Source organism: Oncorhynchus clarkii, chromosome 6 (genome assembly GCF_045791955.1).
Source record: "Oncorhynchus clarkii lewisi isolate Uvic-CL-2024 chromosome 6, UVic_Ocla_1.0, whole genome shotgun sequence".
NCBI classification, from domain to species: Eukaryota; Metazoa; Chordata; class Actinopteri; order Salmoniformes; family Salmonidae; genus Oncorhynchus; species Oncorhynchus clarkii.
The window spans coordinates 67,384,013-67,411,415 of record NC_092152.1 but is presented as its reverse complement, the minus strand read 5'-3'; the positions used below and the strand labels follow the sequence as shown (position 1 = coordinate 67,411,415).

The window sequence follows — 27,403 nt, the reverse complement described above, 5'->3', positions numbered from 1 at the left end:
CGTAAACAACAATGTAAAGCCAATTGCTTGCAGGGAATGCAGCTGTCAAAAAGGGGAAAGGTAATTATATGGAACAATAACATATCATGTTTTGCCCCCATCCGACACACACACACACCCACACACATCCACACACAGACAAACAGTTCCCCAATGTTCCTCCACAGCCACAGGTTGTTTCCCAGGGAGAGATTCAGGCCAGTTTAATTACACTGTAATAAGTTGCTGTGGAAAATAAGAAGTTGTTGCATTGCAATTAACGCTCAAAGGACAGCCATATGTAAGCACACAAACACAGAAATGGGCCAGGGAGAGAGGGACACTCTTTTGCAGGAAGTCTTGTGTGTGACAAAGAGAGTTGATTGAGAGACTGTAGCTACACCCATACATTTTATGGGTGTGTTTCTGTCAGTGTATCCTTGCTAGTGGGGGATTCAAACACATACATGTATATTCACAGAGGAAGCACAGCCAATGACAAGCATTTAAGACTCCAAAGAATAATTGATTAGCAAAGCAACAAAAGAAGACAACGTATTACTACTACTGGTACTGACAGTTGTGATAATTCATGCATCCGTGTGTGTGTGTGTTAGTATCTTTGTCTCTCTTAGTCTCACTCATTTTCAGAAATTATGGAGAGGAATTTTTCTGCCGAATAAATGGATTAGAGACAGAAACAATGGAGGGAAAATCCAACGAGTTTTTTCTTTTGCCACCATTTCAGAAATCAGAGATTAGTGGCACATTGGGACAGTGCTGAGCAGGAGAGGCCGGTGTTCCAAAACCCATCAGGGATTTGACAGCATCTGTTCCCCTCTCTGCTCCGGCCATGTCCATGACTCACCGAGAAGATTCCTGAAAAGCTGTTTGCCTTATCCAGCCAGCGCAGAGCTGTACAACAACATTCAGTGATGTGTGTGTGTGTGTGTGTGTGTGTGTGTGTGTGTGTGTGTGTGTGTGTGTGTGTGTGTGTGTGTGTGTGTGTATGCATGCGTGGCTGTGGCTGTGTCTGTACTGGACCAAAAAGACAGCAGACTTTATAAACCCAAACTAATTTCTAAAAAGACCCAACTTTTCTACTCGGTGTGCCGATAACTCTTAAATGTGTTTGTGCACCGAGGCTGCAACCTTGCCTCACTCATCCTCTGACTCAGCTGAAGCTGTTTTGGTGTGTTTGAGACAGAGGAGCATCGGACGTTTTCTGTTATTAACATCTGTTTGTTTGTGCCTAATATTGTTTCTAGCTGCATGCACCTCTCCACGTGTGTGTGTGTGTGTGTGTGTGTGTGTGTGTGTGTGTGTGTGTGTGTGTGTGTGTGTGCACCTGTCCTTTTTGTTTGAAGCTATAGCAAATCTACTCAGGGGAGAATAGCTAAATATGGACCCCAATCTTAGCAGCTTGTCTTTTTCCCCCATCTCTTGCTTCCCTCTCTTCCCTTTTTCTTTCTGAGTGAGGAACCATTGTGGGGGAGGGACACAGAGCGGACTCTATTTCTCCTGTACTGTTGTCAGCAGTTGGCTGCTTTGGGATCAAAGTAGTGTGTGTGTGTGTGGTTTGGTGTTTTTTGTGCTTAAAGAAAACTAGAGTGAGTTTAATTAAAGATGAAAGTGCAGATGATTAATTGATGGAAGTCAGACTATTCCATGTGGTACTAAACCAGGGGTGTCCAGACTTCTCCATACAGTGAAACATGTGGACAGCTCCAAAACATTATACATAAAATGAGATGTATTACCCAAGAAACTGAAGGCTTTCACAAAAATATATATTTAAAATATATGTGTAACAACGTAATGATTACTGTGTTTTGTGGTGTTGTCCTTTTAAACCTTTAAAGACTAAAAACAAGCCTGGTGCATATTTGTCATTGTCTTTTAGGACTCTGGACATTCCCAAATATATCTATGCCCTAAATTGCTCTGTCTGCAAATTCGGGAGGTGCATGTAAGTAGTGAGGCTCAAAGGCTCAGATGGAGCTGCTGAGGCAAAAAAACATCAGGAGTTTTTCTTGTAGTGATACAGTAAGTAAACTTTCAATTCATTTGTGATCTCAAAGGTGTGTTAGGCTGTTATGGTAGGACTAGTCTACTAGCAGGAGGTGCTGGAGAATGGCTGTTTAACTCGACTCATATCCCTCCCCTCGGTCACTCATCTCACTCATTGACCCACTCAGTGTTCCTAGTGTGCCATAGAGACAGATGAGTACCTCTGAAAGTTCTCATCTATGAAAAATGGAGTGTGCAGGCTCCATCAAGCTGCCTTTCAACGGGAGATTAGAATAGCGAGAGTGGAGTGCTCAGGGAGATAACGCGCCTGCTCACAACATCTGTATTGAAACCGTTATCTTCATAGGAAACACATTTTGCTGGCAAAGAAAAATAGCCCTCCCTTGCTTGGCCAAGATAAAGCCTTCATAGAAACATATTTAACTAGGCGTTTATAGAGATCTATAGGCTAATATAGAAGTTAAGCAGACTGAGATCCCATGGTTTGGATAGAGACAGTTTGGCCCTGTGGTTGTGAGTAAGGCAAAGACACAAGTGATCATCAACTATATTTACTGATGCTCTCAATAATTTCTCAATTAAAACAGTATGAGCCTAAACCCAATTCAAAAACAAGGCAACATACTGAAACGAATAGTGAGGGAGGGAGCATTGAGATTGGAGGTAAATAGAAACAGAGAAAGAGAGATTTACAGGCAAACTGTAAAAAAGGGAGTACAGTATAAAGGACATTCAGGCAAAATGTATATGCATTCAAATAAATAGTCATATCATATATTCCTTCTATTATTTCCATACGTAATGGTTAACTCACTATAGAATTGCATGTAAAAAAAATAACAAAAAAGCTGCAAACACTGATGACATCATCAGGTAGCGCCACGCTGCAATAAGGGGTGGAGGGGAGGTGGGGTGGGGCAAAGTAATGGACAGGTAGTTAAACAGAGTCGGGCAGGTGGGCTGAGGGTCTTGCTTATGCCTTCAAGTGGACATTCACTTCCACTCTACAGATATTGGAGTGGAGGAGGGGGTCATACATGCACCTGGTTATGCCAGGAGGGGGACAGTGGGGGGTTGTCAGGGGTCATAGGTGAAAGATCACAGTGTGGAGTCACGGCAGAGGACGATCTCCAGCTCGGTGCGGTAGAGCTTCCCCGCGTCGGACAAAGCCATGATGCTCTTCTTATAGCCCACCAGACCGGTCGAGTCCAACTCCTACAGCAAATGGGGGGGCGAAACAGACGTGAGTGCTAGTGCCTCAGCCAATGATGTCATTAACTATGGTGTATACCCTGTAAACAATCATGAGTCATTAGGATGTCCCCAGGACTTCACGAAATGGTCGCCTGAAGTCGTCAGGACTTTGTGTCATGGTACCCTGGAGGTTTTGTCTAGTTCCCGGTTGGTCTTGGGGACATCCAAAGGACTTTTTTTTAGGACTTTCTTGGGATGTTGGGTCATGGTCCCATGAAGGTTTTTGCCTAGTTCCCAGTCGCAAAGAAACATTTCCTCCCCCCCAAAAAAATCTACCTTGGGCACACACACCCTAGTTTCATTACACATAACCTCTTGTTACTGTTGCCAAGACTATCAAGATGTCACGCCCTGACCTTAGTTATCTTTGTTTTCTTTATTATTTTGGTTAGGTCAGGGTGTGACGAGGGTGGTATGTGTGTTTTTGCCTTGTCTAGGGTTTTTTGTATATCTATGGGGTTTTGGTATGTCTAGGTAAATGTAGGTCTATGGTGGCCTGAATTGGTTCCCAATCAGAGGCAGCTGTTTATCGTTGTCTCTGATTGGGGATCCTATTTAGGTTGCCATTTTTCATTTTGGTTTTGTGGGTTATTGTCTATGTGTAGTTGCCTGTCAGCACTCGGTTTATAGCTTCACGTTAGTTTTGTTATTTTGTTAGTTTGTTTAGTGTTCTTTCTTTATTCAAATAAGTATGTATTCATATCACGCTGCGCCTTGGTCTCATCGTTATGACGAACGTGACAGAATAACCCACCAAACCAGGACCAAGCAGCGTGAAAGGGAGGAATGGCGCTTTGTGGAAAAATGGACCTGGCACGAAATACTGAACGGTAAAGGATCCTGGACGTGGGAGGAGATTTTGGCAGGAGAGGATCGCCTACCATGGAGGCAGGTGGAAACTACGCAAGAGGAACGGCGAAGTAAGAGAGGACAGCAACGACGTCGGGGAGGTAGGCCACCGAAACCCCAATAATTTTTTGGGGGGGGTGGCACAGAGCAGTCAGCAAAGTTGAGGGGTGAGTCTGAGATTGTCGAGGAGTTTTTGAACAGATTGGAGGAGAGTGAACGGAGGGGAGATTATGAGACATTCGAGGAGTTGTTGATGAAATTGGAGGAGAGTGAAGAGAGAGAGCTGTTGGGTTGGCGTAGAATGCACGGCATTCGCCCTGAGGAGCGTGTTAGCTGTCCGATGCCACCTGTGTCAGTTCCTCTTACTCATCCTGAAACATGTGTTAAAGTTCCGGAACAATTGATGCCGGCTATACACACCAGGTCTCCAGTGTACCTTCACAACCCGGTGTGTCCTGTTCCTACTCCTCGCACTCTTCCTCCAGTACCAGTACGCCCTGATCCTGCTCCTTGCACTTGCCCTGAGGTGCGTGTCCCCAGTCTGGTACCACCAGTGCCGGCACCACGCACCAGGCCTACAGTGCGCCTCGGCAGTCCAGAGCGTCCGGCGACACTACCCAGTCCAGAGCGTCCGGCGACGGTACCCAGTCCAGAGCGTCCGGCGACGGTACCCAGTCCAGAGCGTCCGGCGACGGTACCCAGTCCAGAGCGTCCGGCGACACTACCCAGTCCAGAGCGTCCGGCGACGGTACCCAGTCCAGAGCGTCCGGCGACGGTACCCAGTCCAGAGCGTCCGGCGACGGTACCCAGTCCAGAGCGTCCGGCGACGGTACCCAGTCCAGAGCGTCCGGCGACGGTACCCAGCCCAGAGCGTCCGGCGACGGTACCCAGCCCAGAGCGTCCGGCGACGGTACCCAGCCCAGAGCGTCCGGCGACGGTACCCAGTCCAGAGAGTCCGGCGACAGTACCCAGTACAGGGCGTCCGGAGACGGTACCCAGTCCAGGGCGTCCGGCGACGGTACCCAGTACAGGGCGTCCGGAGACGGTACCCAGTCCAGGGCGTCCGGCGACGGTACCCAGTCCGGGGTCTCCAGCGATGATCCACGCAGCGAGGGTCCCCAGCCCGGGGCCTATGGCGAGGATCTGCAGTCCAGAGCCTCCGACGATGATCCACGGGTCAATGCTACAAGAGCAGACTCAGTGTAAAGAAGGGGAGCGGCGTCCAGAACCAGAGTGGCCACCGAGGTTAGATGCCCACCCAGACCCTCCCATATAGGTTTAGGTTTGCGGCCGGGAGTCCGCACCTTTGGGGGGTACTGTCACTCCCTGACCTTAGTTATCTTTGTTTTCTTTATTATTTTGGTTAGGTCAGGGTGTGACGAGGGTGGTATGTGTGTTTTTGCCTTGTCTAGGGTTTTTGTATATCTATGGGGTTTTGGTATGTCTAGGTAAATGTAGGTCTATGGTGGCCTGAATTGGTTCCCAATCAGAGGCAGCTGTTTATCGTTGTCTCTGATTGGATTCCTATTTAGGTTGCCATTTTCCATTTTGGTTTTGTGGGTTATTGTCTATGTGTAGTTGCCTGTCAGCACTCAGTTGATATAGCTTCACGGTCATTTTGTTAGTTTGTTTAGTGTTCTTTCTTTATTAAAAGAAGTATGTATTCATATCACGCTGCGCCTTGGTCTCATCAATATGATGAACGTGACACAAGGCCCTGATTGGTGAACCACTGATCCAGGCACAGCTGTTTATATTTTGGCATTGCTAGGGATTTACTTATTTCCTGACACAATGTCCCAAGAACATGTTAAAAACGTCCTTGGGGACATCCCCAGAACAAACCTGGAACTAAACAAAACTTCCAGGGGACCATGACACGACGTCCCAAGAACGTTCAGGTGACCTTCAGGGGACCATGACACAACGTGCCAAGAACATCCTAAAAACATCCCCAGGTCAAGATGGGAACTATAAAAAGGTCCACCAGAGAGAATGTTCCCTTGGGAACATCATTCGACGTCCTAAGGACTAGTAAAATGATGTTCCCTTGGGAACATCATTCGACGTCCTAAGGACTAGTAAAATGAAAGTCCTGAGAATGTCTAAAAAGGTCCTGACATGGTCCTCAGTGACTTTCAGGAAACTATAACATTCTCAGAACGTCAGTGGGATAACGTCACGCAGAAACCTTTAAGGGGCCTAATGGGAAAGTCGCCAAATATCCTCAGGACGTCCCGTTTGCTGGGTATGGCCCTAACAGTCAATGCAACACCACATCCTGATTCAACAAAAACCATAACCTGTACAAGACCAAAATGTTCTGCCAATCATTCTGATCTTGTAAACACTCCAGGTGCAGTACAACATAATAAACCAATCAACTAATCAAAAGATGAGTCAGTAAATATGTGAAGTCTGTTGTTCTTTACTATTTTGTTCTTGTCATGGAGGTCCTTCAGCAGTGCATCCAGCTCCTGCTCATCGATGTAACCGTTTCCATCCTAGTGAAACAGTGAAAAACAGTAAAACAGCAGACAGGGGCCGGGCATCTCATATCATATTCTCATTAAAAGAACAATCAAACACTCAGATATCCTCCCACTCAGAGTATACACAGGCAATATCAATCATTCGCAGACCAACTGCCAATTCAGTCATTACAAAGGCATTAGTATGAGACTCCTGTACTGTACACCTGTCTTTCCTACTGTACTGTTTTCTTTGTGGAAGGTTCAGTGGCGCGTATTCATGGATGCCAAGGGAAGCCAGGCTTCCCCAAAAAAAATATATTTTGTCATTCTATGTTTCATAAATTTCCTTCAATTCGCAAGAGGCTGAAAAGAATGTATCTCAACGGAAAAAGCATCTGACCAAACAAAACAGCTCCCCTCTGTCTCTATGTGTAGCGTATCTATCTGATGCTCTCTGGTCAGAAAGAGTATGACATTATTGCCGCCCATAGCATTGAATTCAAGGGAAGCCAGCGAGCATTTGACCTCCCTTAATAAAAAATTAATAAAATAAAAGTCAATCAGCTAAACTGAGTGAGCTCAGCAGTGAATGGTCCTGGCGCACCAAAAATAAGTGTCAATGGAAGCCAGTTTGAATTTGGCTTCAGACCAATCACATCACAAGGCAAATGTCATTATTGACAGAAAGAAACTTGAATTTTTGCATCTTGTGGTGTTCGGCCCTTTCATAAATTAGGGATTTGGACTCGTGGTTTTACTTAATTCTCTGTACTGGCCAATGACTATAACAGCGATTCTGATCCAACCATAAATTCATTCATTGTGCCCCTGGCCTGATAGGATGGCATTTAAACACACAGCTAGATGTGCGCTCTTAGAAAAAAGGGTTCCAGAAGAGTTCTTCGGCTGTCCCCACAGGAGAACCCTTTTTGGTTCCAGGTAGAACCCTTTTGGGTTCTATGTAGAACCCTCTGTGGAAAGGGTTCTACATGAAACCCAAAAGGGTTCTACCTGGAACCAAATAAGTTCTACCTGGAACCAAAAATGGTTCTTCAAAGGGTTCTCCTATGGGGAGAGCCAAAGAACCCTTTTAGGTTCTAGATAGCACCTTTTTTTCAAAGAGTGTAGTATGCTAATGTTAACTAGCTGGCCTGGTGTATGAAAGGAAGCTAGCGAGCAAGTATTTTACCAAGATAGCCTAGGACAACAAAAAATAAAAGTGTGTACTGTATGACAGAGTCATAGACCGTTTAGGCAACATGAAAGAGGAGGATGGCATTGGCGTTTCTCTACAAGTAGGTTGAGTCAACATGTTTTTTCTACTTGCGCACACACACACGCGTGCACACATAAATCAGTGACATAAATCAGTAGCCACATATTTAGCTTACATTGATTGGACTAAATAGTTTTTAGTATATTTTAGTTGTCACTGTAGTAGACAAAGCAGAGGTTATTAGATGATGTTGAAATGTTGAAGTTGAAATGGTGCTAGAGGAGTGGAGGCAGCTCCTGTTTTTTTTGTAACTTGCAGTAACTCTCTGTGGTTCTCAATCAATAGTTGTTTAGTAGTATGAAAATGTGGGAAACATTACCTTGCTTGACCATGCTGTAGGTCATGTAACTGTTACATGCAATATGTTTCTGGACTTCACTGGACAGATGTTGCTCTCCGGTTTTGTAATGAAACAAATGTGTGGTTGAATTTATTCTGCCACTGTGTCTTCTTATTGTCTCGGCATTAGGCCTATATATCACGGTGTCAAGGCATATGAACAAACAGGTTATAGAGCAAACAGAGGTTGTAATATGTTTTTTTTCTGGATTGGCTTCCCCCCTGATTTTACCCACGCACCGCTACTGGGAAGGTTACCAAGGTAACACTAACAAAATAATTGATACAGACGCAGGTGTGTCTCTGGAGTACTTACCTGTGCAAGAGACCATTTGCATGGAGCTAGTAGCTTGAGTGACAGGGATACAAGCAATTTCTCTCACACACTCTTCCACCTATACACCCTCCCTACAAATATGTATATTGTGCTCATTTACCTTGTCATAGAAGGTGAAGATTACATTAAACTGCTCTGCTGAAAGCTTGCATCCCTGGAGAGATGGAAAAGACAGGGAAGGAAAAATATAATATATATTGTATATGATAAACAGTTGAAGTTGGAAGTTTACATGCACCTTAGCCAAATACATTTAAACACCGTTTTTCACAATTCCTGACATTTAAAAATGAAAAATTCCCTGTCTTAGGTCAGTTAGGATCACCACTTTATTGTAAGAATGTGAAATGTCAGAATAATAGTAGAGAATGATTTATTTAAGCTTTTACTTCTTTCATCACATTCCCAGTGGGTCATAAGTTTACATACACTCAAATAGTTTTTGGTAGCATTGCCTTGAAATTGTTTAGCTTGGGTCAAATGTTTCGGGTAGCCTTCCACAAGCTTCCCACAATAAGTTGGCTGAATTTTGGCCCATTCCTCCTGACAGAGCTGGTGTAACTGAGTCAGGTTTGTAGACCTCCTTGCTCGCCCACGCTTTTTCAGTTCTGCCCACAAATTGTCCATGGGATTGAGGTCAGGGCTTTGAGATGGCCACTCCAATACCTTGACTTTGTTGTCCTTAAGCCATTTTGCCACTATATTGTCCAATTGGAAGACCCATTTGCGACCAAGCTTTAACTTCCTGACTGATGTCTTGAGATGTTGCTTCAATATATCCACATAATTTTCCTTCCTCATGACACCATCTATTTTGTGAAGTGCACCAGTATCTCCTGCAGCAAAGCACCCCCACAACATGATGCTGCCACCCCCGTGCTTCACGGTTGGGATGGTGTTCTTCGGCTTGCATGCCCCCCCCCCTGTTTCCTCCAAACATGATGATGGTCATTATGGCCAAACAGTTCTATTTTTTTTCATCAGACCAGAGGACATTTCTTCAAAAAATACCATCTTTGTCCCCATGTGCAATTGCAAACCATAGTCTGGATTTTTTATGATGGTTTTGGAGCAGTGGCTTCTTCCTTGCTGAGTGGCCTTTCAGGTTATGTCGATATAGGACTTGTTTTACTGTGGATATAGATACTTTTGTACCTGTTTCCTTCAGCATCTTCCCAAGGTCCTTTGCTGTTGTTCTGGGATTGATTTGCACTTTTCGCACCAAAGTACGTTCAACTCTAGGAAACAGAAGGTGTCTCATTCCTGAGCAGTATGACAGCTGTGTGGTCCCATGGTGTTTATACTCGCGTGCTATTGTTTGTACAGATGAACGTGGTACCTTCAGGCGTTTGGAAATTGCTCCCAAAGATGAACCAGACTTGTGGAGGTCTACATTTGGCTGATTTCTTTTGATTTTCCCCATGATGTCAAGCAAAGAGGCACTGAGTTTGAAGGTAGGCCTTGAAATACATCCAGAGGTACACCTCCAATTGGCTCAAATGTTGTCAATTAGCCTATCAGAAACTTCTAAAGCCATGACATCATTTTCTGGACTTTTCCAAGCCATTTAAAGGCACAGTAAACTCATCACAAAGCCCTGACCTCAATCCCATCGAACATTCGCGGGCAGAACTGAAAAATTGTGTGCGAGTAAGGAGGGCTACAAACCTGACTCAGTTACACCAGCTCTGTCAGGAAGAATGGGCCAAAATTCACCCAATTTATTGTGGGAAGCTTGTGGAAGGCTACCCGAAACGTTTGATCCAAGTTAAACAATTTAAAGGCAATGCTACCAAATACTAATTGATTGTATGTAAACTTCTGACCCACTGGGAATGTGATGAAAGAAATAAAAGCTGAAATGAATCATTCTCTCTACTATTATCCTGACATTTCACATTCTTAAAATAAAGTGGTGATCATAACTGACCTAAGACAGGGAATTTTGACTATGATTAAATGTCAGGAATTGTGAAAAACTGAGTTTAAAATGTATTTGGCTAAGGTGTATGTAAACTTCCGACTTCAACTGTATACACTGAGTATACCAAACATTAGGAACACCTTCCCAATATTGACTTGCAGCACCATGGGAATGCCTGCATTGTCACACCCTGACCATAGTTTGCTTTGTATGTTTATATGTTTTGTTTGGTCAGGGTGTGATCTGAGTGGGCATTCTATGTTGTGTGTCTAGTTTGTCTGTTTCTGTGTTTGGCCTGATATGGTTCTCAATCAGAGGTAGTAGGTGTTAGTCATTGTCTCTGATTGGGAACCATATTTAGGTAGCCTGTTTGGTGTTGGGTTTTGTGGGTGATTGTCTCAATACAATACAATAAAGCTGAATTGTACCATAGATCTGCCGATCTGTATGACCTTTACCTTAGTGTTATTGTCAAGACTGCTTTAATTCACATAGTGACCGACTCTTTCACAAATGAATAAGTTGCCCTAATTCCTAAAGGATTTTGTGTGTGAGGTGGGGTGGGGTGTGTGGGTCAGGTCTCACCTCAAACTTGAGCAAGAAATTTTCCTGAACTGGCAGCAGCCTTAAATGAGATAAAAGAAAATCGTTCACATTCAGATTCTTTACTTCAAAATGGATTCAAGTATAACACAGAGAGTCTCTCAGTGAACAAGACACACATACACTCACCTGGCCATTTCAGACAGGCCCAGTTTCCCATCACCGTTCAGATCAAACATCCTCAGCTGGAGAGTGAAATGCAACAGTGAGTGGCGTAACATTACTACACGGTGTTACACCTGTGTGTTTGTGTACACATGTACAGTATGTGTGTCACACTCACGATTGTCTGTGTGTACTCGTTGAGTTTCTTGTCATCGTAGTGTCTGTTGGCCTTCTTCAGAAGATCTGACAGGAAACCCTGAGGAAGACAGATCCTCGTTACCCCGCTAGTAACTGGCTCAATGACCCAACATTAAAGTTTAAGGATGAGTGCTCAGGGGTCCTCCTCTGACAACAAGCACAAGTCCTTGGAAATTGACTAATGAAGGTTATGAATGTTTAAAAGCTTGACACATTTGTTTACCTTCAGTTCATTGGCTTCGATGTATCCACTGCGATCAGTGTCATACCTTCGCCATGCCTGTAGACAGAGCATTTTTAACATTTCATTACAACACAGTACACATGCATTTAAACACAGAGATTAAGAACTCTAAAGCCTTAAAACCCGCTTTACTTTAACAACAAGTGGAAAAGTCATAATGCTATAATCGGTAGAGAGAATGTAGCCAGACGGAGATAGAAGAGGATGAGAGTGAGACAGAAAAGTATATAATTTGTGTTTTAATCTACCAGCTGTCCCATGTCTAGAGCGGAACCTTATCAAAGATGTATGCCCAAACCACATCACCCCTCCCCCCACCCCCCACTCTTCTGCAGTAAGCCTGCAACCCATCCATAATGTATGGCAGTCTGAGAATAGCTCCTGTCCCCCCCCACCCCCCCCCCACCCCTCCACTTTTAACACGGGGTAGCCAGCACACTGGACCACTGCAAAACTCCTTCCTTCTGTCTAGCCTCCCTTCTCCTTACTTTGTGTGTCTCCACCAGCAGAGAACAGTTAAAAGGAACCCCCTCCCTATCTCTCTTTCTCTCTCTAGTTATTTCTAGATATAACATGCTTTAGACAAGGGGATGCCTGTTTCCCTGATATTTCTAAGCTCTCTGTGTATGTGGATGGATGTGTTTTTGTGTTGGCTTTTGTGTATGGGACGAAGTGATCAGACTTAGCAAAACACCAAAATGTTATCTGTATCAGAGAGCAATGATAGCAGGAGCCATCTTTAGTGATTGATATACTGTACAGTGCAGTGGGTTTACACAGACAGACAGACAGACAGACAGACAGACAGACAGACAGACACAACTTACCGCCATGAATTCTGCACTGGATCCCACAAATGTTCTGAAACAAAGCAGGAAATTCTCCTCTGTGGGCAGAATCTGAGCTAACTGGAGAGAAAGAGGGGAGAGAGAGAGAATATATAGAGAGAGGATTAGTACACTTGGCTACTAACTCAATGATAAAGCGGATTTCAACAACAAGACTGTGTACAAAACGAAGAACATATATGCAGATGTACAGTTGAAGTGGGAAGTTTACACACACTTAGGATGGAGTCATTAAAACTTGTTTTTCAACCACTCCACAAATTTCTTGTTAACAAACTATAGTTTTGGCAAGTTGGTTAGGACCTCTACTTTGTAGAGTAATTTTTTTAACAATCGTTTACAGACAGATTATTTCACTTATAATTCACCGTATCACAATTATTGAGTGTATGTAAACTTCTGACCCACTGGGAATGCGATGAAATAAATAAAAGCTGAAATAAATCATTCTCTCTACTATTATTCTGACATTTCACATTCTTAAAATAAAGTGGTGATCCTAACTGACCTAAGACAGGGAATCTTTACTCTGATTAAATGTCCGGAATTGTGAAAAACTGAGTTTAAATGTATTTGGTTAAGGTGTATGTAATCTTCCGACTTCAACTGTAGCATCAGAGGAAAACATACAAAGTAATCAGACATTTCAACAGAGGAGTTTGAATGTGCTTGTGTACAGTATGAGTCTTACTTCTGACATCTCGATTCTTCCGTCTGCATTCTTGTCAAATTTCATCATAAACTCCTTAATTTTCTCTCTAAACGCAGCATGTGTGGGATCCTTGAATAGACAAATACACACACACACACAAACACACAGAATAAATCAGAAACAGATAAAACAGAGACTTCCTACCTAACGACTCTCTATGATGATGAGTTGTTACAGCATATTATATGAAACTGTCATTATCCAGTCTATCAGCCTATCTAGAAGTCTGAATACACTGTGGATGATGACAGTCAAGTGAAGTGGACAATTTTATCATTTAAATACAATGTTTAAGGTTGCCTCGACTAGGATGGAGTCAGTCACTCACTTTAAGGCAGGAAGGAAGGAAGGGTGCATTTTCAAAGTATTCAAATCCACTCACCACGCCTGTTCCTCTCCGCGCAGTCTCTAGCTGCCGGAAGAAGTTCTCCAGCTCCTTTCCCTCGATGTAGCCATTTCCTGTAGAACATACCCAAGGGTTAAAGGTGATTCCTGGGATCAGTGAGATTGGGATTACATTGACCTTTGAACCTGTGGAAAACATAATAGTTAATTATGTCCTCGCATCCTCTCACCTCCTTCGCAGATCCCATTGGAGAAAAAAGTCAGGGGAGGGACCTTGGACCTTCTTCTCCAATACAGTTGAGAAGGAGGTGAGGGGATAAGATGCTCAGTATATCACCAAATGTGAATTGAAATAGAACCCTGGTATGTAGTGTGTGTTCCATTACTGTAAAAAAACAGGGTTCACAGTAACATGACATTGAGTCACATATGTCACATATATACAGTATATCTAACACACACGCACACACACTGCTGAGCTCCCTGGCCCTTATTAGGATTAGTCTGATATCCCAGCAAAACCATCAGGCCCAGTATCTGATGGGGATGAGATAGAGGAAGGAGGAGAGAATGGGAGGATAGGTCGGAGGGAGGGATTTGAAAGGGCAGGGGCTTAATGTGACTTATTGTGTCATAGCACCATAGGAATAAAATGATAGCTGACCCACACAGGGAAGAAAATCATTGAAAGGGAAAAGTGAGAACTTGATAAGTGTGTGTGTACACTGTGGGGGCAATCCACATGCTGTAAATATTTAAGGCTGATTGAGAATATAACAAGTTCCTAATTCTCTTGGCTGATCAGATCTCTAACGGCCTGTGCTCTCTGCGTTCCCCCAGGTCTGGAGGGAGAGAGAGAGAGAGAGACCAGCTCTAACATCCTTGTAGTTTAGCTCAGTGTTGGGAGAAGGTGGGGGTTCTGCATTAGTCACATGACCAAAGCACTGCCCGCATCTGAAGCCTTTCGGAGGATCAGGATGGCATTTACGAATGGGAAGTGTGGAAATTCTCTGGTAATGCTGCTGCAGAACGATATTTAAAAACAGCAGCTCAGAGAGCATTAGCAACATATTCACAGTGGAATTTCTTTGTGCCTGGGAGATTGACAATGGGGGGTCAGGTAGATGTTTATTGGGGCACTAGATATTCTGTAGCGCCATTCACAAACATGACAGGCATGTGACTGACTACGCATGGTGTACAGCAAGTTTGCTGATGACCCCACGGTTGTAGGCCTGATAACCAACAACGACCAGTCCACTTATAGGGAGGCGGTAAGTGAACTGGCATTGTGGTCACATCATGACAACAACCTCTCCCTCAATGTCAGCAAAACCAATGAGTTGACTGTTGATTTCAGGAAGCAGAGGAGGGAATATTCCCCGATCTACATCAATGGGACTATAGTAGAGAGAGTCACTAGTTTAATCTCCCTCTAACTCTCAGTTGAGAGTGGTTGAAATGTGGTTGTGCATCAGCAGTTTTCCTCTTGTTATGTCAGTCACTGACAGCACTCAATTAGCCCACGAAGCTAAGCATTTTTAGAATGGTAAATTGGTCTTCCCTGCTATATAAATTTGTAGTAATAATGACCAAATTACCGAACGGGAATGAAGGGCACGTGCGCAGTGGCCCTGCCCTCTAGGGGGCCCACATTGATTTTGTTTGCCAATCTCACGTACAAATAGAATTGCATGAAATGAGTTAGTCATTTGCGATAGTTTTTTTTTCACCCTATGGAGAAATGTGTAGAATTGCAGAAAACTTGCTTTAAAACGGCAACATTTTCTCTATGCCCCATGGCAAAATGTGTAGAATTACAGGAAATTAACTTTAAGAAATAAATAAATATCTCCGTGGTCAAGTGGGGAGCCACTCAAATATGTTGCTAGATAGGTGGCAGGCCCCCCAACCAAATCTCGTATAGGGCCCCTTTCACACCCTGACCATAGTTTGCTTTGTATGTTTCTATGTTTTCTTTGGTCAGGGTGTGATCTGAGTGGGCATTCTATGTTGTGTGTCTAGTTTGTCTGTTTCTGTGTTTGGCCTGATATGGTTCTCAATCAGAGGCAGGTGTTAGTCATTGTCTCTGATTGGGAACCATATTTAGGTAGCCTGTTTGGTGTTGGGTTTTGTGGATGATTGTCTCCTGTGTCAGTACCACACGGGACTGGTTTTGGGTTTTCACATTTATTGTTTTGTAGTTTGTTCATGTATAGTTTCTTTATTAAAGAACCATGAATAATAAACACGCTGCGTTTTGGTCCGCCTCTCCTTCGACACAAGAAAACCGTTACAGCCCCAAAAGGCTTGGTGTCACGTTCTGACCTCTATTTCCTTTGTTTTTGTATTTATTTATTATGGTCAGGGCGTGAGTTGGGTGGGCAGTCTGTTTGTTTTTCTATGTTTTGGGGCAGTTCTATGTTTTCGGCCTAGTATGGTTCTCAATCAGAGGCAGGTGTCATTAGTTGTCTCTGATTGAGAATCATACTTAGGTAGCCTGGGTTTCACTGTTTGTTTGTGGGTGATTGTTCCTGTCTTTTGTGTAGTGTTCACCAGATAGGCTGTATTAGGTTTTGAGTTCTCACGTTTCTTGTTTTTTCGTTAGTTTGTTCATGTATAGTGTCGTAAATAAATACAATGAACAACCACCACGCTGCGCTTTGGTCCGCCTCTACTTCACAAGAAGAGAATCGTTACACTTGGCCTGTTACGTTCATCGATGAAAGGATTGGACCAAGGTGCAACGTGGTAGGCGTACATTTTAATTTATTAAATGAACACTGAAAAAATAACAAATACAAAACGAAACGTAAAGTCTAGTAGGGCTAAACAGCACAGTACCAAAAAACAAGATCCCACAAACTACAGTTGGAAAAAGGCTGCCTAAGTATGATCCCCAATCAGAGACAACGATAGACAGCTGCCTCTGATTGGGAACCATACACGGCCAACAAAGAAATAGAAAACATAGATTGCCCACCCTAGTCACACCCTGACCTAATCAAATAGAGAATTAAAAGGATCTCTATGGTCAGGGAGTGACATGGCCCTGTTCATACATTTTCCAGTTATGTTAGACATAGATCTTGTTTCCTTGCATGGAATAATATTTGGTGTGAAGAGTGGAATAATGCATGCGCTTCCCAAATATCATGGGCCTACTGTCCAGTCCACACACATTCTGCACAAACCATAACACACACACACCATACAAGTCCTGTGTTACGGCTTTCTTCGGTAGAAGGAGAGTCGGACCAAAATGCAGCGTGGCTATTGCGATCCATGTTTATTTAACAATGATGAAACATGAACTGTACAAAAACAATACAGGTAATGTGAAAACCGAAACAGCCTAAACTGGTGCAAACTGACACTAAGGACAATCACCCACAAAACACTCAAAGAATATGGCTGCCTAAATATGGTTCCCAATCAGAGACAACGATAAGCACCTGCCTCTAATTGAGAACCAATTCAGACAGCCATAGACTTACCTAGAAAACCCCACTAAGACACAATCCCAATACGTACGAAAACCAAGACAAAACACCCCACATAAAAAAAAACATGCCACACCCTGGCCTGACCAAATAAATGAAGATAAACACAAAATACTTTGACCAGGGCGTGACATCCTGTCTTAAGAGTGAAACATCTAAGGTTTTACGTCTGAAACGCATCATTGACATTGACCCAAAAATAAAATCTATGATTCTTGAAAAACATGCTCCACTACCCTAGCTCTAGTCCCACTTTATCATGTATGAGACTATGGACACAGATTGGCACACGGATTCGACTTGACAGACCGACACAAACCCACTTGGCGCCCAATATGTTTCTGTTAACCACCTCTGCCTCCCACAGATGGATCACTGGCACGACATCTCTGAAAAGCCTTAAATGCATTCATGTATTCACAGTGAACAGTGAGACCTATTTTTACATTCCACAAACTATAATTTGTGTAATGTGTGTGTGTGTGTGTGTGTAATTGCACTCCATCCTCATCCCTGGCTCTACTACTTCTAGGTCCATTCCAGCCCAGTGCACGCCAGGGATGGGTATGGCTTAGTTGATCCGGTGGGCGGATTTAACCCTCGGCTGGGGCAGTGGAGTGCTTGAGCGGCTCGGAGAATCCCTGCGCTTGCTCAGGTGTGACTGTTTACACGCTCTAGGTTGCAGAGCTCAGAGTGAGCGCTATGGGGCGGAAACATGTCAAGTCTGCACAATGTCACAGACTTTTTGACACATCTTTACACACTTCAACAGGGCTTGTTTAGTAGAGCCCTCAGTAAGTCTACGCGTTTTGCTGCCAAGCAGAACGTCTCCAACGGCCCTAAGGGACCACCATGGGATGGGCGAGAAGGATTCAACATGCTTTGCGCAGTGCAGAAATTAATGCATGGGTAGATTAAAGAAAGAGAACGCAGTGCTATATACACCATGCAATATATTTAAATCCAAATACGTAAATAAGAGGTACTGGGGGTCATGGGATTTAGCAATTTGTATAGCTGTTATAATCACTGTTAATAACTTTTCATGATCACCTTTGAGTGCTGTGTAGCGGAGACCAGCTCTAGCGCACAGTGACGCACACCATACCCGCGACTGGGCCTTCGAGCCCCCCATCCTTCCCCCAATGACTGTAAAGGCTATATGGCTATTCCCTATATTCATTCCATCGCTCTCCTTTTCCCCACTTCCACGTTTCCCTCCTCTCTGTCCTCTCTCCCCATCTTCTTCACACACTGCTCCCCCTAGGCTACTGTAAATTCATTCATAGGAGACGCGCGGATCCGGTTGCCTCGTGGGGGTCGCCACAAGCCAGAAACATATATAATTCACAGCGAACAAACAGTGTTAAAAACAGCCACTCCGTAATACACCCACGTCACCACATAATATGATCACGCAAGAACGCATGTTCAATCTCAAAGAATGTAAATGTTTTATTAGACTTTTGTGTTTTACGCACAAATGTGGTCCAAAGCAGCGCTCTTCTGTTCCATAGCTTTGCGCGGTTCTTACTGAGACGTAATTGAGGAACAAAACAAAAAGATGATTAACAAACATGGTTATTGGGGATTATTTGTTGCCTACGTGTCGACTGAAATCTCATATAATGCTCGTGTGGGAAAAAATGCACAAACTGAACTATTTGAAAATGCTTTTCTACTTTGCTACTTTAAAATATGTTTCCTTACCTGACAGTTCTGCAACAAATATCTACAAACCCCACAAATGCCCCTTTATACAACTTCAATATGATAATTGTGTAATTCAAGTTAATAAACAAGTGTAAAGTTACAAATCTTTCCAGAAGTGCATGATCACGGAACAGGGCACAGGACACACTAACTGACAATCACTGCCAAGAGTCCCAAGACTCTGTCCAAATAACAACCCATATGAGTCCCGCAGCACAACACACATAACTTCCTGCCCTCATCTATCACATCTTCTCACTTCCTCTGTCCCGCAGTACAACACACATGACTTCTACCCGCATCTATCACATCTGCTCACTAACTCTGTTCCACCAAGCACTAGTGTATCAATTTAACAACTATCCAACCATTCTGAATTTACAACCAGCCTACTCATATGATATGCCCATAGTAAAGTCCTGCCCAAGTTTAACCCCCTGGCCGCAGTACTGACCGTCTGCATCGAAATGTTTCCAGATGTCAAGAAACTGCGTTGCAGTGAGCTCTGCCAGGTGTAGATGAGGTGGCTGCTGTGCTTGAGTCGCCATCGTTCAGTCGCTACTGATTTTTCCCTTCTTCCTGGAGCACGTGGAAATCCCGAGTTAATTTTGTCCCAGTCGGATCTAAAGCCTCTCTAAACTGTCAGCAGCTCGCGCTCAACCAGGGCTTTTAAATCCACCCGCGGCGCATGCACTTCTCACGCTGACAGAACGGGGGCGCAGCGGCTCTGAGCCTGCATGGAGTGTGAGACAGGCTGATCGGTTCTCAGTCACTCCTCTCAGAGGGATGATAGATGCTCAATGGCACTGTCCATGCATGCTCCTCGCTCTGGAGGCAGTTCTTTGTGTTGATTGGAATTATGGAAATATAATCATATAGAGAAAGGCCCCATATTCTTGCACTCATGAGCCGAAAATTACCTCAAAGCATTACATCACATAGTCTGTTCCATCAAACAGGCCAACACCTCAGGAAGACAGTAGGAATCCAACTAAGTGTGTGTGTGTGTGTGCATGCTCCAGTAAGGAGTATTTTGGGTATCAGAGTCAATCCAGCATCCATCTCTCTGCTCTACCAAATGCCTGCCTCACTATTGATCTTACTGTAGGTATAAAGTATCACTTTGAAAAAAGACTGTACTATCCCCACTCTCACCTTCTTAATTTACTCCTATTTTCTCCCCCCATCCATCCATGCATCCCTCTTTCACTGCTTCATCTCCCTCGCAGTAAGCCCAGCTCTTCTATAGGGTCTGTTTAGATTTAAGTTTCTCCTTAGACTCCTTGGCCATTCAATCCCATAGCTGGCTTAAATCATATCACCCAGTAGGACAACTATATTGTACTGCCACTAAAGTATAATAAAGCGTCTTTAGGCTCTGGTATGGGGGATATCCCCACTCCTCCTTTATCTATTTTCTTCTCACTTTTCTCCCATTCTTTCTATTTGGGGCTCCAGCAGCTTTGATAAAGCTTCAATTTGTGTGTGTGTGTGTGTGTGTGTGTGTGTGTGTGTGTGTGTGTGAGAGAGAGAGAGAGAAAGAGAGAAATTTGAAGGGGGAAAGGGAGAGAGAAAAGCATTTAATCTCCACATAGCAGTGATGTGTGTTGATTATGTGTGTTGATAGAAATTAAGTAAGCAATGGGAGTGGGGAATGTGTGTGTGTGTGTGCATGTACGTGTGTTTGTATGTTTAAGAACGATTGGGTTAGGCAGTGCTCTCCCTAATGTAGAAAGAGTTTTTCCAAGCTAGGGGGATGAGAGAGAGAGACAGACAGTGTGTGTGTGTGTGTGCGGACCCCTGTTGTGAAATCTATACTGTATGAATAATAATTAGACAGTGTATATAGGAGTGTTTCCCTCTGCTCTGATCTCTCTGGGGAAAGGACAGAGAGGGGGGAGAGGAGAGAGGGGGAGAGGAGAGAGAGAGATTAGAAGAGAGAGTAGGGTGTAGTAATTAGAGTAGATGGACCACTGATCAGCTCTCACATGAATATACATCTGAACATAAAATGTCCCCACACACATGTACAGTGGGGAGAACAAGTATTTGATACACTGCCGATTTTGCAGGTTTTCCTACTTACAAAGCATGTAGAGGTCTGTAATTTTTATCATAGGTACACTTCAACTGTGAGAGACGGAATCTAAAACAAAAATCCAGAAAATCACATTGTATGATTTTTAAGTAATTAATTTGCATTTTATTGCATGACATAAGTATTTGATACATCAGAAAAGCAGAACTTAATATTTGGTACAGAAACCTTTGTTTGCAATTACAGAGATCATACGTTTCCTGTAGTTCTTGACCATGTTTGCACACACTGCAGCAGGGATTTTGGCCCACTCCTCCATACAGATCTTCTCCAGATCCTTCAGGTTTTGGGGCTGTCGCTGGGCAATACGGACTTTCAGCTCCCCCCAAAGATTTTCTATTGGGTTCAGGTCTGGAGACTGGCAAGGCCACTCCAGGACCTTGAGATGCTTCTTACGGAGCCACTCCTTAGTTGCCCTGGCTGTGTGTTTCGGGTCGTTGTCATGCAGGAAGACCCAGCCACGACCCATCTTCAATGCTCTTACTGAGGGAAGGAGGTTGTTGGCCAAGATCTCGCGATACATGGCCCCATCCATCCTCCCCTCAATACGGTGCAGTCGTCCTGTCCCCTTTGCAGAAAAGCATCCCCAAAGAATGATGTTTCCACCTCCATGCTTCACGGTTGGGATGGTGTTCTTGTGGTTGTACTCATCCTTCTTCCTCCAAACACTGCGAGTGGAGTTTAGACCAAAAAGCTCTATTTTTGTCTCATCAGACCACATTACCTTCTCCCATTCCTCCTCTGGATCATCCAGATGGTCATTGGCAAACTTCAGACGGGCCTGGACATGCGCTGGCTTGAGCAGAGGGACTTTGCGTGCACTGCCGGATTTTAATCCATGACGGTGTAGTTACTAATGGTTTTCTTTGAGTCTGAGGTCCCAGCTCTCTTCAGGTCATTGACTAGGTCCTGCCGTGTAGTTCTGGGCTGATCCCTCACATTCCTTATGATCATTGATGCCCCACGAGGTGAGATCTTGCATGGAGCCCCAGACAGAGGGTGATTGACCGTCATCTTGAACTTCTTCCATTTTCTAATAATTGCGCCAACAGTTGTTGCCTTCTCACCAAGCTGCTTGCCTATTGTCCTGTAGCCCACCCCAGCCTTGTGCAGGCCTACAATTTTATCCCTGATGTCCTTACACAGCTCTCTGGTCTTGGCCATTGTATAGAGGTTGGAGTCTGTTTGAGTGTGTGGACAGGTGTCTTTTATACAGGTAACGAGTTCAAACAGGTGCAGTTAATACAGGTAATGAGTGGAGAACAGGAGGGCTTCTTAAAGAAAAACTAACAGGTCTGTGAGAGCCAGAATTCGTACTGGTTGCTAGGTGATCAAATACTTATGTCATGCAATAAAATGAAAACAAATTACTTAAATCATATAATGTGATTTTCTGGATTTTTGTTTTAGATTCCGTCTCTCACAGTTGAAGTGTACCTATGATAAAAATTACAGACCTCTACATGCTTTGTGAGTAGGAAAACACACACAGTGACCCAAACACACATACTGTACAGTGACCCTCAGACCTACTCCCTTTATTTAACCATCCGGTCTTCAGAAAGGCCATTACATTGAAAAGAGGACATCTGCAGATAAGAATGTGAGGGTATTATTTCAGCATGCCACTCTCACTGCATGGATCATTTGAAAGTAATTTTTTTCAATTTTTCATAAAAAAAAACTTAATCTGTATATTTAGCATTTAAATGCAAATTAGAGTGAGGATGAAATGGCTAGAATGTGATAGATATTAATAAAAGATAATGTGCACATTTTAACACAATAGGGAACATGGGGGAGGGAGGAGGCATAAAATATGTTGGCAGGTGTTTAAGAGGCTTTTCAGACCATTTTAATTTCATTTCTGAAATGGATAAACAAACAAAAAACACCGTAGTTGAGGTAGAGCTATGTGGGATGAGAGTATGCATAACGTGTGTGTGTCCATTAGGCATGTGTGTGTTTAGGGTGGGTGTTCAGGGAGTTCATTCTAAACCAAGAGGTTAATTTTGCTTACTGTAGATCCTGCCCCAGTCATCCCCTCTATGCAGCTGAAAAACTCTCCTTTTCTCCCTTCATCATTTATCTCTAATCCCTTACTATCCTTCTAACTCCCTCCCTCTCTCCATTTGGTTATTGATCCCTGTTATTGATGATGACACCTTTCTTGTCTTCTGTAGTTTCACCACAACATCCAACACGTGTTTGGTTTAATGAGACTTATTCTAGCATCTCTCCATCTCCCCATTCCCATTCTTCCTCCATTCCCTCTCTTTCGATGTAGCATGATCAGAGAAGCAATATTGGTTTAACTTACCAAACAAACGCACCGGGTACATCACCTGCACAACACACAGAATATACAGTATATATAAACACACACGACTTCAGCAGTCAGAGTGGACTAAATCATTACAGTGTCTTAGAGTGACAGAGAGCATCATCACATGAATAAGCTGTCTTTACTTAGGACTCAGCAGCTCACTGCTGTCCCAACTATGTCATCTGCCAGCCCTGTGGTCAGAGTAGTCTAGGTGTAGTGAGGTGCATACTGGCGGCGGAGAAGTCAGGCGCAGGAGAGCGAAAACTGATTTACAACAGTGTCGTTTAATATCCATAAACCACCATCAACAGAACAATACAATAAATGGGTCAAACAAAACCCGGTAAATACCTGCATACCGTGCATAAGCACTACAAGAAACAATTACTGACAAGGACATGAGGGGAATACACAACATGTAATTGATGGAATTGGAACCAGGTGTGACGGAAGACAAGACAAAACCAATGGAAAATGAAAAGTGGATCAGCGATGGCTAGAAGGCCGGTGACTTCGACTGCTGAACGCCGCCCGAACAAGGAGAGGGACCAACTTTGGCGGAAGTCGTGACAGTACCCCCTCCTTGACGTTAGGCTCCAGCTGCGCCTCGACACCGGCCTCAGGGACGACCCGGAGGGCGAGGCGCAGGGCGATCCGGGCGGAACTCCTGCAGCATTGAAGGGTCCAACACGTCCTCGACCGGAACCCAGCTCCTCTCCTCCGGACCATACCCCTCCCACTCCACGAGATACTGAAGGCCCCTCACCCGACGCCTCGAATCCAGTATGGAGAGAACGGAGTACGCCGGGGCCCCCCCGATGTCTAGAAGAACCTCCCGCACCTCCGTCTCCTGGAGCGGGCCAGCCACCACCGGCCTGAGGAGAGACACATGGAACGAGGGGTAAATACAGTAATTGGGTGGTAGTTGTAACCTATAACAAACCTCGTTCACTCTCCTCAGGACTTTAAATGGCCCCACAAACCGCGGACCCAGCTTCCGGCAGGGCAGGCGGAGGGGCAGGTTTCGGGTCGAGAGCCAGACCCGGTCCCCCGGTGCGAACACCGGGGCCTCATTGCGGTGGAGATGTGCGTTCACCTTTCGGTGCGTCACGGCCTGCTGAAGGTAAACACGGACAGCTTCCCATTGTCTCCTCTGAGCGCCTGAACCAGTTGTCCAGAGCAGGAACCTCGGTCTGACTCTGATGTCAAGGCGCCAGAACCGTCTGGTACCCCAGTACGCATTGGAAGGGAGAGAAGTTAGTGGAGGAGTGGCGAAGCGAGTTCTGTGCCATCTCGGCCCAGGACACGAACGCCGCCCACTCCCCATGCTGGTCCTGGCAATAGGACCGCAGAAACCTGCCCACATCCTGGTTCACTCTCTCCACCTGCCCATTACTCTCAGGATAAAACCCTGAAGTAAGGCTGATCGAGACCCCCAGACGTTCAGACCCTAGACGTGAACTGGGGACTCAGATCAGACACTATATCCTCAGGCACCCCGTAGTGCCGGAAGACGTGTGTAAACAAGGCCTCCACAGTCTGTAGGGCCGTTGGGAGACCAGGCAGAGGGAGGAGACGACAGGACTTAGGGAAATAATCCAACAACGACCAGGATCGCAGTGTTACCCTGTGAAGTGGAAGATCAGTCAGAAAATCCACCGACAGGTGCGACCAAGGCCGCTGTGGAACGGGTAAGTGGTGTACCCTGGGCGCACACCGAGCAGGAGGAAACATAAACCCTCACGTCCTTAGCCAAGGTAGGCCACCAGTACCTCCCGCTCAAACAGTGCACTGTCCGACTGATCCCAGGATGACCAGAGGAGGGTGACGTGTGGGCCCAATAGATCAACCGGTCACGAACAGCAGACGGGACGTACAGACGCCCAGCGGGACACTGGACGGGAGCGGGCTCTGCACGTAACGCTTGCTCAATGTCCGTGTCCAGCTCCCACAATACCGGCGCCACCAGGCAGGAGGAGGGAGTGGGATCCATGGGCCGCTCCTCTGTGTCATACAGCCGGGACAATGCGTCTGCCTTCATGTTCTGGGAGCCTGGTCTGTAGGAAAGGAAAGGGTAAACACAAAACGGGTGAAAAACATGACCCAACTTGCCTAGCGAGTTGCCCGGATATACTCCAGACTGCGGTGGTCAGTCCAGATGAGAAAAGGAACCAAACCAATGTCTCCACGCCTTCAAGGCCTTGACGACAGCCAACAGCTCCCGGTCCCCCACATCATAGTTTTGCTCCGCCGGGCTTAGCTTCTTTGAGAAGAAGGCCCGGGGCGGAGCTTCGGTGGCGTACCCGAGCGCTGAGAGAGCACAGCTCCTATCCCAGCCTCGGACGCGTCCACCTCCACTATGAAGGCCAAAGAGGGATCTGGATGGGCCAACACGGGAACCGAGGTAAACAGAGCCCTCAGGTGACCACTGCAAGCATACCGGGCCCCCCTTCAGCAGTGAGGTAATGGGAGCCGCTACCTGACCAAAACCCCAGATAAACCTCCAAGAGTAGTTGGCAAACCCTAAGAACCGCTGCACCTCCTTTACCGTGGTGGGAGTTGGCCAATTACGCACGGCTGAAATGCGGTCACTCTCCATCTACACCCCTGAGGTGGAAATGCGATACCCTAGGAAGGAGACGGACTGTTGGAAGAACAGGCATTTCTCAGCCTTGACGTACAAGTCATGCTCCAACAGGCGACCAAGCACTTTGTGCACCAGGGACACATGCTCGGCGCGTGTAGCGGAGTATATCAAAATGTCATCAATATACACCACTACACCCTGCCCGTTCAGGTCCCTGAAAATCTTGTCTACAAAGGCTTGGAAGACTGATGGCACATTCATCAACCCGTACGGCATGACAAGGTACTCATAGTGCCCTGAGGTGGTACTGAAAGCCGTCTTCCACTCGTCTCCCTCCCGGATACACAACAGGTTGTCGGAGGCGAAGTCAGGTGCAGGAGAGCAGAGTGTAGTGAACAGGCGCACTTTTTATTCCGGTCAAAATGACAGCACAAAATAACATAAAATGTGCCCAAAACACAGAACATAGACAAAAAGTAATGCGCGTAACAATATCCACAATATCAAAATACACGTAACACAAACAATCCTACACAAAGACATGATGGGGAACAGAGGAATAAATACAATGTTGATGATATGGCTTTAGAACTTTATTATGCAATGTAGTCATGTGCTTTGAGGTGAAGATGTTAAGCTACAGACTCACAACACAGTGTCAGAGGTAAGCAGTCCTCAATGTTATGTGTGGATACTGTACCTGTGCTCTGAGGGAAGTGAGGGATGTCTTTATAAGGGAAGGCTACACTATTCTCCAGTAAGTCTGCCAGCCCTCACAGTCCAGAACCACAGATGATGGCCACCTTGGGCATGTGCTGCGTACGCTCCAGCAGCCAATCAGCTGTCTCCTTGTACTGCTCATAGGTGTACCTGCGAGGTGGAGAAAGAAAGAAAGAAAGAAAGAAAGAAAGAAAGAAAGAAAGAAAGAGACAACAGTGAAGGGTTAGGGGCAAAGGGAAGGATTTGGGGTGTGTGAATGCAGTTTTGTCCCACTCCTGCAGTGGAGCGTTTAGCTCAGGCCCTGGGCAGGGTAACTTGGCAGGATGGTGATGAATCACAGGCTGAGAAGCCTCCATAAGCAAATCCACTGGAGCACAGCAAGCAAGCAGTCCCTTACACACACATCAAACACAACACACATGCGTGGGCGGTGATGTGTGAGTGCATGCACACACATGCACTTCCAACAAGTGGCCCCTGAAGCCTGATTGGAGGGTTAGGATGCGTAAGTAAACCCCCATCCCTCTGGCCCCGTCAGCCAGCAGGGATTAACGCACTTGTGATAGCCTTGGTCAAGGAGGGTGGGAGGTGGGGGTGGAATGGCTTGAGCAATTCATCCAATTCAATTTGAGTGAGTGAGTGATTGAGACCAGCAATCTTACCAATGACAATATTTACATAATGGCTTTAGGCCTAGCGTGATGAATACGGAAGTGGGACTGACCACAGCACTGCAGACTCGTTCAGAGCATTTGAATACCAAACAGGCCTAGCCTAATGTAGGCTACAAAGAAAAGCCCTGATATACAGTATTTCTTCTCAGGAGCAGCCTAGAGAGGCATGTACACTGAATTCTAATCTCTCCCTAGCCTAGTCCCTCCTGTAGCTGTGCAGGAAAACAACTCCAGTGACTGATGAGTTTTCAAGTTTGAATCTTG

At 45.1% G+C, this 27,403-nt stretch overlaps 1 protein-coding gene across 1 annotated transcript; it reads right to left on the bottom strand.

Annotated features, from left to right (window-relative positions):
- Positions 1-2,724: 2,724 nt before the first annotated feature.
- LOC139412190 (calretinin-like) lies at positions 2,725-19,356 on the bottom strand. The gene is made up of 11 exons (XM_071159006.1): positions 19,189-19,356; positions 13,556-13,632; positions 13,153-13,242; positions 12,441-12,521; positions 11,593-11,649; positions 11,350-11,427; positions 11,196-11,251; positions 11,049-11,088; positions 8,640-8,693; positions 6,546-6,617; positions 2,725-3,225 (listed from the first exon to the last, which is right to left on the bottom strand). The coding sequence occupies exons 1-11, from the start codon at positions 19,280-19,282 to the stop codon at positions 3,109-3,111; spliced, it is 816 nt and encodes a 271-aa protein (XP_071015107.1). The 5' UTR covers positions 19,283-19,356; the 3' UTR covers positions 2,725-3,108.
- Between the last annotated feature and the right edge of the window lie 8,047 nt (positions 19,357-27,403).